Genomic DNA, 13,097 nt, shown 5'->3' with positions numbered 1-13,097 from the left:
CCGATGCGTGCCAGGGAAAATGATTATTAGTGAAACGAATTTGTATATCGAGGTCGGTTAAATAAAGTTTTTTGAATCAAACCGAAAATACAATAATGATATTTAATATTTTACTTGAAAAATTACAATCAAATCGACTTGTTCCAAAAGAAACTTAGACATTTTCAGTGACATTTAAAAAAACAATGCCTAAGTGATATCTTTTTAGTTGTCAAAGCGGAAAACAATCCTATGATGAGCCGGGTGGTTTTTTGCCGGGATAATCAAAGGAGGATGTTAAAATCGGTTATATTTGCGCTATGATGTTGCCTAGCAGAAATTTTCACCAGCCGCCACTATTACTGTATATAGCACAAACGCGCTTAATGACAAGAGAAATGTAATTTGAATTAATCAAAACTTCTCTTAATTGACCAATCACATTTTTTATGTCGTCTATTGTGTTTTGGGTTACATGCTGCAGGCGAAATAAAGCTCGAGCTTCTGTCGAGAATAAAAAATAAATCATATCATATTTCATATAGTCAAAAATGAACATCTGAAGATTGTTTTAACACTTTTAACATATGAAAAGATGAGTAGTGTCTTTCAGCATGCGTAGCAAGCAAGGTTTGCTACGACAAGACGCGACGAATTATTCCACGAAGCTTAGAGCGTCTTCACACTATCCGATCCGATTTCGGATGTAGGAAGGACGTTAAAGGCAAATGTCAAAGATGGCACGCCTTTAATATACAGGATGTCGGCTCTACATCATATCATACATAATTTGAAAACGCACTTATTCTTACAACAGGTTATTAAGAGTTGTGCAATCTTTGACAAGATATTCTTGACCATGCTATACTAAATGAACGCGTCACTTTTTTTACATTTAAAAATCTATTTTATTACACGTATTTCAGCTTGTGAACCTAGAACTTTAAATAAAGAATAAAAAAGCGTGGCAGCCTCTGCGGTGCATAATAACGTATGCAAATGCATCCATGATTACGTCCAGCATAAATTCTTTTACAGCAATTAAAACGCTTTTCCACTTACTCAGTCAATGGGAAGTGTTTTATTGGAATATCGAAATTACCGCTTTTTGACTGTATGAAGTACCTAATTAATACGCAGAATACGCTTTGTTTGACATAAGGGTTGAAAGTCATAATATTTTCCAGATTCTCATTAATCATAATTCTGAAACGGTTAAGTTTTCAGAGTTTTTGTTTAGATCTATGGATAGGTTAGGTTAGGTTTGTTTAATAGCAATCTTGAAAAGTTACGCGTTTCTGAGAAAAGCTAAATAAAATAATGACTAATGAAAATGTGGACAAAATAATACATTATGACTTAAGGGCGTTCCCTGCGCCAAAGACCTTCGATTTGATTGAATCCATTGATATTATGATAGTTTCTAAAGCTTATCAGCATCGTCTTTAAACAAAACAGTATCTCATAATTACTTCACAGCAAATTGTTTATGTGATATTTGGTATCAAAGTTGAACAATTTTAGGGTCAAAACTGGTTTTTTGCATACATAATCTCTTGAATTTAAAATTAAATAAATAAATAGGTAAATTCAAACATGTCGATTTCATGTATGTAACAAACACCCTTCACTAAAATCAAATTTCGACAAGTTTTTTTTAGACCATCTGTAAAAAAATCATGAAAAAAATAAGTATTCTTTTTTTCTTACGAATGGAGATAAAAGATCGACGAACCGATGGCCGTTGGTCTTATAATTCTATCTGTAGTGCAAATTTAGGCGTTTTGACTCAAAACTTGTCAAAAATCGATGAAAACCGTGTGGAGCCCCTTAAGATTTTATGGGAAGCAACAGAGACCCGGTTTTGGAATCATTCTGTGGTCATAGACCTTGTCAACCGGGCTAAAAGAGCAAGGCTCGTAATTGCAGCTTATCGCTGTTTGAGCAGCGGACACGGGCTGGCGTGCACGCCCGTTTAAAAAACGTTCGCATTTATGTACACACTTATCTTATACTAGTCACATAAAATATTTACTTGAGTCCTTAGAGCGCGGGACGGGGCGTGTGGCGTGCATTTAAAGCAATGAAGTTCATACAAGTGTCTTGAAGTGAGTCGATGCTGCATAGGGTGAACGCGGGCGAGTCCGCCCCGCCGAACGCTCTGCAAACCTTACACTTACGGCTCAGCCACGACATTGGTCTAAGCGCGACAGCGGTGAGCGGCGGCCATACATTGGAGCGAGACACAGCGATGGGACTTTTCATTCGCACGTATGGCTGCCGCTCACCGCTGTCACGCTTAGATCACTGTCGTGGCTGAGCCGTACGTGTAAGGTTTGCAGAGCGTTCGGTTAGACCAATGTCGTGGCTGGGCCGTTAGAGCTTCGTCCAAAGCTTTGTATGGAATGACTAAGGGTCTTGCAACCTGTTAAATGCGTATACCGATTAAAGACGTGACCCTAACTTTATTTCACATTCATATTCATCCGATTTTCAACCAGAAATGTCACTTTTGACTCTGACATTTCAATCTATACCATAGTAAGACCCTATGTTTAATTTTTAAAATTAGAACAGAAACCATTAACACTTTCGCTACCAAGAAACCATTAAGCTAGTCGAATGGGTTTTCGTATGTAGCGAAAATGTCGCTACGGACATAGCTTCAAAAGCATTAGCGTAGCATTAGTGATTAGTGCACACTGTGCTACGAAAACCCGTAGACCTCTACGCATTAAGACGTGCTACGAATTACGACACAACGCAATAATAAATCAACTTAAGTAACGTTCATGATAACGCTATCGCGCTCTAATACTCCGCAAACGCGCGTACGTGAGCAGGATAGGTATAATTTTATTAGCTCCAGATTGCGTAATAAACCGGTTTATTGGGGAAAACGGTAATGTATGTGCAGTTATTATTTCATCACATAGACTTTATTGAGTTCGCAGTCGCCTAAATTTGAGTTTTATGATTTTGATGTTTTAGTATTACTTTTTTTTTATTATTAGCCTGTTGTAGTGTCCCACTGCTGGGCAAAGGCCTCCCCTCGCTTCTTCCACTCAACCCTGTCATGTGCGTTTTATATTACTTATAGTGATATAAAATCAATCTAAACATTTATAGACTACAAGGAGAATGTATAAAACTGTACCTCGGTGGATGCAATACTTCGGATAGGTTATACATATACTATAGGCTATAGGTACTTTTTTTCCTGAGTCAGCTGAGTGAAATCTGCTAGAATTTGCATTTCGTTATGAAACGAATTTGATGTACAGCTTGGCAAAAAAAAGACTAGAAATGAACTTATTATTTTTATCATAGAAACACTAAACTGTTCTCGTAGAAATGTTAAGCCCGCTCCAGGCTAAGTATGTGCGCGAATCACGGCGGAAGTTGGAACTTTCTGCGTATCGAATTCGCACTCGCGTTCGCGATGTCGCGCCGTGATTCGCGCGCATAGTCTGGAGCGGGCTTTAAAGTCTATCAAAACAGATGTCATAATGTAAAACGGTCAACACAGACGGTGGTGCCCCTGTTTTGTTCTACTCTTTTTTGACAGGCTGTATTTATGCAATCCTACTTGTCAACTTTAAAGTTGCTCCTTCATTTGTTTTAATGGCGCCACCTTATTAGTCCATTGCACAGATAAAAATTCCATACGTGGGAGCGAGAAGAAGATATGTTTTCTCTCTACACATATGAATGACAGTGACATGGCTAGACACTTGCACAGGCGCCGCCTGGCGGGATAAATGTCAGTGTGCCTTCTCATTGTTAAAACCAAAGCCTAGGAAAGCTTACCTGCAGCCACATCCATGAGGCCCTCAGGGTCCTGAGCCTCGTCGGCGCTGACGGCGGCCAGAAGCGCCACCACCAGCCACGCCCGCATCATGCTATCTGAAAACAATGAAAAATACAACTTACAGTTTATTACAGATGTTTAAGATACGGATATACTCATTGGGTAAAGCACTTATAATATCAATTCGAAGTTTTTTGATATCCATACTAATATTATAAATGGGAAAGTGTGTGTGTCTGTTTGTTTATCCGTCTTTAACGGCAAAACGGAGCGACAAATTGACGTGATTTTTAACTGGAGATAGTTGAAGGGATGGAGAGTGACATAGGCTACTTTTTGTCTCTTTCTAACGCGAGCGAAGTCGCGGGCAAAAGCTAGTCTGTTATATTTCTGGAATTATCGACTGGCTACACTTAACGATTACACCCTGTATAGGTATAGGTGTTTGGCGACATGTTGACGTGAGTGCACGTATATTAAGACGCCGACAACACCCAATGACCTTGACGCTAGTATACACTGTCTATTCGTATGGGAGTAAGTGAGAACGCGATGTCACTAAAAGAGGGGCTAGGTACGAAAATTACGGAAAAATATTAAAATAAAATAGAAAGCGTTATTTATGCAATATGTTTCGTTACTGTTTTAGATATGTATGTTTTTGTTATTGTAATTTTAATTAAAGACAACTAAGTGAATAATTGAACGACATAGTACCGTTTAATCATGAACTCGAGACCAATCATTGCAATTTTTTTTTCTATCGACCCGATTTTATTAAATCGTGTATCGATTACGGCTATGTTCATTGAAATATAATGAATAATAACATATGTATAATTTACTTGCCTTTACTAAAACTAATAGTTTGTCTTAAAAAACTGCGCAAGTAAGATGTTACTCTGATTTAGCGCTATTGGGTGTTATCAGCCCCTTAAAATATTTGAATATCTCTCGTACCGTGACCTAGCCTATACTAACAGTTCAAATTCTTCTCTGATCTGAATCTGGACCTATTTTGACACTTCAATATGAGAGAAGTAAGTGTCGCTATGATAAAAAAAATGGTTCCACTAGGGTACAAGTTTTTTGCCAAGCTGTAATAGTTTTGGTACTAATGACAGCCCATTTGCGAATATACTATATTTTATCCAATATATATTATTATGAGGAGTGGGCCGTTTTCACTTCAAGCTGAAACGTTCAGCAAACACTATCAGCCGCTCGTGAATCACGTTAATGCTCGGATAATTTCAATTCGATTAAGCTGGCGTTACACTCTCCGATATCCGCCTGGCAACCCGTACGTTATCGCGTACATCCATATCCATACTTAATATTATAAATGGAAAGCGTGTGTGTCTGTTTGTTTGTCCGTCTTTCACGGCAAAACGGAGCGACGAATTGACGTGATTTTTTAAGTAGATATAGTTGAAGGGATGGAGAGTGACATAGGCTACTTTTGTCTCTTTCTAACGCGAGTGAAGCTGGGGGCAAAAGCTAGTACTTAGTAATATAAATGGGAAAGGTGTGTTTCTGTTTGTTTGTCCGTGTTTCACGGCAAAACGGAGTGACAAATTGACTTCATTTTTTAAGTGGTAATACTAGTGGCATAGGCTACTTTTGTCTCTTTCTGACCTCCCACTTCCCTAAAATAGGGGGTGGAAATTTGTATAGAGCATTCCGCAAAGCTAGTATATATAAAACGCTTCTGTTAACACGGTCATGAAATTAGTATGTAATAAAAGTTACTATTTTCAATGCTCAATTGGTCAGAGCATTGCACGGATTGCAAAAATGGTGCGGGTTCAAGTCCCGCCGGAAGCGTAAATTTTTCCATTTTTTCCTTTAATATAAAAATGTTTAGAATCGTTATCAGACGTTTCTGCTTAATAAAAATTAATTTAGTATGGGTTAGCACATTGTTACTGGTGAATTCTCAATATAACTTGAGACTCCAGTGCCGTTACAAGATGTAATAGTCTGTCGGTAGATGGCGCTAGACGTCACCCCAAGACGTGTGTACAAAAAGGAAAGGCATGGAAAGATTTGCGAGGTCCGGCGTGGCTTCCGTAGCTCAATTGGTAAGAGCATTGCACGGATTGCAAAAATGGTGCGGGTTCAAGTCCCGCCGGAATCGTAAATTTTTCCATTTTTTCCTTTAATATAAAAATGTTTAGAATCGTTAGCAGACGTTTCTGCTTAATAAAAATTAATTTAGTATGGGTTAGCACATTGTTACTGGTGAATTCTCAATATAACTTGAGACTCCAGTGCCGTTACAAGATGTAATAGTCTGTCGGTAGATGGCGCTAGACGTCACCCCAAGACGTGTGTACAAAAAGGAAAGGCATGGAAAGATTTGCGAGGTCCGGCGTGGCTTCCGTAGCTCAATTGGTAAGAGCATTGCACGGATTGCAAAAATGGTGCGGGTTCAAGTCCCGCCGGAAGCGTAAATTTTTCCATTTTTTCCTTTAATATAAAAAAGTTACTATTTTACAAAAAACTTAGCGTAGGTAGGCGTAGCTTTATTTGACGTTCATATGCGCATTGTAATATGCCTACTTGAAAAATAAATATTTCATTTCATTTATTTCATTTCATTTCATTTCATTTCAACTTTTTTAAACTGTCTAGCAAAGTTCTCAAACATGTTAAGTAATTCTTTTTGACAATTGCAAGTGTCAAAATGACGGTTAGGGCAATTACTATATATATATATATATATATATATATAATAAATATATAAAAAAAATTGGCAATTACTAATCTCTGTTAATTAAACACACATCAATGAATTCATGAATATATGATTTATTGATCAAATACATAAGTGATAATGATAAGTACTTATTAATGTATGTGTGAACGTTCACCGACCCGGAACGCATTCAATATTCGCCACAGAATATCGCATTAAACCACAGATAATTTAAATTCGATTAAGCCCGCTTCACACGCTCCAACTGTCGCATCCTGCGTCCTGAGCGCTAACGTTCGAATGTTGAACGCTCGCCAAGGAAGCGTTCCAAAACGGGTAATGGGTAGTCATGTGCTGGTGGAAACATTTGGGACTAATTGACAATGGCTTGCCACAGACAGTCTTAAAAATTCATAATCTTAAAAAAAAATTGTATGCAATCTGACAGTTCAAACTGACACTGACAAGACACTGACAGATCTGTCAGTGTCAATTTGCATACAATTTTTTTTTAAGATTATGAATTTTTAAGACTGTCTGTGGGAAGCCAAAGGCTTGTGAACATTATAGCGTTAACAGATGGTTTGATAGACCCATGAATACGTACTATATTGGGTGTAATTTTAAGGTGATACATGATATAAAAAAAATTTAGTCTCCATTTTTTTTGTATGTACATTGAGTTGCAAAAGTGCATGGCGAATTTGTCAATGAATACATTCATAATTTCTTTGTGCAAATTTGCAGCTGACTGTACTCTGATATGGTGTTAAATTAATCTATTCTATTCTATGTAAGCGACGGTACTCTTTTGCTACGATAGCAACCTTGATCGCCAAAATAATGTTGACAATTCTATAGTAAATTTTACTTTTTATGTATAAGAGTTATATACAAATAATAACAATCCTATAGTTAATAATAATTGTCAGCAAATACCAATCATTATAGTAACGTGCGTAGGTATATTTAATGTGTGCATGTGATTATTTAGGTTAGCAATAGATATTTGTACGCCAGTTTGTAAGCACAATATGGAGATCTGTAGAAGTTACATATTGTAAATAGTTTTTTTTTATATATAAAAATGGCCTCAGTCCCATTTGGTGGGACTATTTTGCCAGTGTCAGGGTAAGTGCGACGGTGTTCGGTAGTTGGCACTTGTAAATTGATAGCTAGATTTTACAAGGGCACGTGGATTATCGGCCGTCGATGACAAAAAAGGGGCTAAACGCGTTTCGAGATTAATTCTTCATCAGCTTCTCACTATAACATTAGTTTACTGCATAATATAATAAGCTATCGATATTACACTTTAAACAACATTAATGAGCAAAAGAAGGAGAAATTATTCGCGACACGTGCCACTAAGATGGCAGCCGAACCGGAAGTCCATTGTAAATAGTTTTAAGACCATTTTTGTAAACCCACTATTGACAAATAAATCCAATCATTCATTCATTCATTCATTACGCAATACGTGTATGTAAACCAAAACAAAACACACTTAAAAAAAACGAGGCGCAAAATTCAAATTTTCTACAGTCTAGCCAGTGGATCTTAGTCAAAATATTTATGATCTCAGAAGAATGTAATCGTTACTGCATATTTCCGATATTTAATTTGGAAATATTGGCAACAGCACATCACTACGAGTGGCTGATGTTTTATCATGAACGCGTGTGTGAACGACCCATTACGCTTTTACGGATACGAGTATGTCCGACCGAATATACTTTTGGCATGACATCCTGTACCTATACATACACTATGAATCTATTTTATTAGCTAAAAGCGTACTCTTGAACTAGTATTCTATTTCATTTAAAAGTTGAAACGACAGAAAAGCTTCTTATACTTAATCTATAACTACACATATTATTTTAGTCTTTCCTTTCTTTATCTACATTCCTTATGCCATGCATTTTTAACCGACTTCAAAAAAAAAGGAGGAGGTTCTCAATTCGACTGTTTTTTTTTATGTATGTTACTCGATATCTCCGAGAATCGTGGACCGATTTTCAAATTTTTTTTTTGATCGAACGGGCATAACCCCGAGATGGTGCCATTGGCACCAAGTCGGGGTCTGATGATGGGATCTTGGAGAAATCGAGGGAACTCTTCAAATGTTATAAATTACATGTGATGTTCTTAGTGTATTTTTCAAAGGTACACCAGTATTTACGCCTGATGGTAATAATTTTATGTGGCTGAGCTGATGATGGAAGATCAACTCCTCAACGGTTAGGAGTTAAAGGATAATTCTTTCACTACTGTACATATATTCGGACTGATACATATAATATCACTAGGAACCACTAAAAATCAACAAATAAATTAACTTTTTAACAAAAAATAAAACCGCCTTCAAAAAAAGCGTGTTACAAAACACGGAGAAACTAAAAAGCCGAAAATAATAAACCTTCGAATTCAGATTTCTTATCGGATTGCAATAATCTAAACATCCAAATTATAAACAAATCAATTATTTTTGGAGTCGGGGCCAGCCTGCGTATGGTTGGGTGGGGCAAACAGGAAATAGCAAGGCGACGAACAGGTCTGGTACCGACTACAAAAATAATTAATTTGTTTATAACTTGGATGTTTAGATTATTGCAATCCGATAAGAAATCTGAATTCGAAGGTTTATTATTTTCGGCTATTTAGTTTCTCCGTGTTTTGTAAAATGCTTTTTTTGAAGGCGGTTTTATTTTTTGTCAAGATGCTATGATATGATCCCTTTGCCTATGCCGTTTTGTAAAGATCTTCAATATAGGTAGGTAAGTAGGTACGGTATTTCCGGATCGATATGACCTTCAAGCCTTCAAGAAAAGAGCGTACGCCCATTTTAAAGGCCGCGGTGATCACTTACTATGACCAAACTGAGCTATCTTTTTCCATTTGAGTACAAAATAGATAAAGTGTATCTATTCCAGTAATTCGGAATTCCGGTAATACTCGTATCTGTGGTTTATTGAATTATAATCGGAAAAATCGCATTTTAAAAATTATACAACTATTTTAAGTATTTATGTATAACATAACCACAATATTAAAATTTTGAAAAAAACCCCGACATAGTGGACTGATTTTCATGAAACATGGCTAAGAACACTCCCGACTAACTCAGCTTTCAAACAAAATAAAAACTAAATCTATCGGTTTCGCTAATCGGTTCATCCGTCCGGGAGCTACGATGCCACAGACAGACACACACACAGACAGACAGACAAGTCAAACTTATAACACCCCGTCATTTTGCGTCGGGGGTTAAAATAGCCCAAATATTTAAAATGACCTACATTTTCATACCAGCGGATACAGTAAGGTACTACAACGCGAAAATGTCGAAACCACATCAAAGGATTATCCTTAAATTGCTTTAACAGTTCAGCTGAATGGACTTCAAAGCGTTTCGTTACAAAATGTTTGTTAACTTTAAATTACTTCGCTGTTTTATTCAACACTCGGCTACTTTGAAAAGCCTGAGTATTTAATCTTAATAAGCATTTAGACATTATAATTTTGCAGGCCTTGCAAATGTACGAAAACTTGTTATTAAAAATATTCCATTTTCCAATTGATAGTTTCCCTTATATCCCGTGCATTTTTCTCGAAAATTTCTTACTTATTGGAAATTTCTACAAGTTACACTTACGACTTTGGCCTATTTTAAAAATGCGAGCCCTATATCTGACGTCACACATTTCCAACTCGCAGTTCCGTTTCCGCTCGTCACACTTTGACGGCGCTATTTTCATATTTGCCGCTCGGCATTTTTCAAACGAGACGTACGCGTTCCACTGGAGATTACCTCTAATAGACTGTGCTTTACGAACACCTAAGTTATTCAATAATTGTGCGTATTTTTGAGTAAGGTAATCCCTAGCCCGTGACGATTCTCCGGTACCAGCAGCAGCAGCACTAAGTCCGTTTTCACATTATCCGATCCGATATCGGATGTCGGACGGAGTTCAATAGAAAAAATCCAAGATGGCGCCTGAAATGTATGGGATATCGGTCTCACATCCGATATCGGATCGGATAATGTGAAAACGCACTTGCACTAAGGTTGCCACGTGAGGAACGACCCAGTTCTGTATAAAGCGCCGTGTGCGAACACCAACAGCATCCTGGATCAGTCCCTCAATCTGTGCGTAAAGGCGAGGTGCTGAAGTTTTTTAACAATTTTTAATTTATTATATCCATACTAATCCATACTATATACCATACATATTATAAATGGGAAAGTGTCTGTGTCTGTTTGTCCGTCTTTCACGCCAAAACGGAGCGACGAATTGACGTGATTTTTTAAGTGGAGATAGTTGAAGGGATGGAGAGTGACATAGGCGACTTTTTGTCTCTTTCTAACGCGAACGAAGCCGCGGGCAAAAGCTAGTATGTATTTATTTGCTTATAGTGCTCATCATAGTGAATAATATGACGTAAAACAGTGAGTCGTCTTGCTTCATCTAACGAGTGAGTACCCTGCGACACAATCCTAGTAACAATCCTATCTGACGACAATCCCTAAGCCCGTGACAATCCGCCGACAACAATTTCAGTACTCTGCAGCAGCACTAAGGTTGTCTCGTGAGGAACGACTCAGTTTTGTTTCGTATTAAGCCTTGTGCGAACAACAACAGTATCCCGCGTCATAAATCGCAATCTGTGCGCAAAAGTGAAGTCTAATGTAACAATATGACCAATTTTCCAGGCAAGCACGGTCGCGTGATAAACGATATAACGTCAGGCCGTCCTTTTCGCACTATTTGTAAGTGCGATAGGGACGCACCGAAGCGATAAAGTTTATCCCACTAGTGTGCTTCGCCCATAGGTATGTGGTAAATATTTTTTTTTATTGGTTAATAACAACTTAAATCTATCTTTACAGGTTTTCCTAATGCGATAGATAAGCGAACCAAAACAATAAAACAGTTATTGTCAGTACAACAAACTTAAACTAAAATTAACATATGATATTATCGTTCGCATCGTTCGTTTCGATGGCAACCGATCAACATTGTTGAAAAACTGCTCTACCAAATATTTTAATTAAATAAACATATTTCATCCAAAATCTATAAATATTGCATAAATACGACCGCAATAGACAAGCACGGCACCGCCACACCGTCTCTGCGGAGACCGCGGCGCGGGGCTGCGCCGCCTGCGTGCCGCCTGGATACCTACACGTTTGACACTTTACGTCATGACTGAAAATTTGAAATATTTACTAATAAACTATCATATTTTACACGAAATTTTCTGTGAAAAACGTGAAATGTGCCGTAAAAGTTCGCAGTGAACGAGTGCTGGTATTTATGTAATTGTTTAAGCAACCTACGTTTGTACCAAGATTGGAATAATCTCTTCTGAGTGTCCTGAATGTTTGCAATTCTGTTTTAAAAATACGTTCAGTGCGTTGGTGTTTTTTAATTTAATTTAATTTTTATATGCACTTTACTTCTTATTGTAGGTATTTTAGAAATAGCATTTAGTTTAGGTATAGTAGCTCCCCAGCCCATGTCGCAGACTCCATCAACATCCGCACAACAAAATGCCACCCATAACAGCGCCACTGGAAATCTCATAGCATGCCCTCACTGCCCCCAGTCCCGCCGCCTGTACAAAGGAAACAGGGGACTAAACATCCACATAACGGCCGCCCACAAGGCGCCACCACAATGTGTCAATACAGCGCCAAGGCTCAACACCCACATTGCAGTGAACCTAAACACACAGGACAATTTTCTACCATGGCTTGGAGCGCAAAAAAATGCAACTCCTATCATCAAAAGGATACCGAGAGGAGCTCGCATCTCTGTTGCAAATGCACTCAACCAAACTATATCTAAAACTGTGAGCGAAAATTCAGTTGAAAGTTGGATCCGGCTATTTTCTTTCTGTTACAATACTCTTCACACCACCGACAGCAATGACAATATTTCTCTCACGCAAAAAATTAAATCCAATTGTATTCATCCTCTAGATCCTTCTCCCCGCCCGCCAACAAAACACGTACTGAAAGATGAGAGCAAATTATTCAAACGTGTAGAACATAAAATTATAGATGGTGATATTAAAGGTGCCGCCCAAATGCTATTTTCCAGTGACGTTGTTGCGCCCGACTGCCCTGACACCGTCGCAGCATTATCGTCGAAGCATCCACTCCCAGCAGCATCCCTCCGGCTACCCGAACCCCGAAACCCGATGCTCCACACCTGGTAGCCAATAGAAAAGATGTGTTATCCGCTGTGATGTCTTTCCAGAATGGCTCTGCCGGTGGCTCGATGGCCTCACACCGCAGCACCTAAAAGATTTGCTTTGCGGTGCCACCGGCGACGCCGGCGAGCGTCTGCTGGAAAGCATCACACAATTGATAAATCTCATGTTATCCGGTAAAGTCTGCAGCGAGGTCTTAGGAATCCTATACGGAGCGAACCTCTGCGCCCTTAAAAAGAAAGACGGTGGAATAAGACCTATCGCTGTAGGCTTTACCTTTCGGCGTATTTGCTCCAAAATCTGCTGCAGACATATTTTTCGATCCCTTACCAAAAAATTTCAACCCTTTCAACTTGGTTTCGGCAGTAAAGGCGGCTGCGA

At 38.3% G+C, this 13,097-nt stretch overlaps 1 protein-coding gene across 1 annotated transcript in view; it reads right to left on the bottom strand.

Moving 5' to 3' along the window:
* Nucleotides 1–13,097, bottom strand: part of LOC125233632 (thrombospondin type-1 domain-containing protein 7A-like) — a 240,530-nt gene that overhangs the window by 147,127 nt on the left and 80,306 nt on the right. Inside the window, 1 exon segment of the mRNA XM_048139699.1 lies at nt 3,790–3,885. Within this exon segment, the coding sequence (XP_047995656.1) occupies nt 3,790–3,880 (91 nt within the window). The 5' untranslated portion in view covers nt 3,881–3,885.

The sequence above is a fragment of the Leguminivora glycinivorella genome, chromosome 14 (genome assembly GCF_023078275.1).
Source record: "Leguminivora glycinivorella isolate SPB_JAAS2020 chromosome 14, LegGlyc_1.1, whole genome shotgun sequence".
NCBI lineage: Eukaryota > Metazoa > Arthropoda > Insecta > Lepidoptera > Tortricidae > Leguminivora > Leguminivora glycinivorella.
Note: the sequence above shows the minus strand (reverse complement) of the source record. Positions and strands in the feature narration are given on the sequence as shown.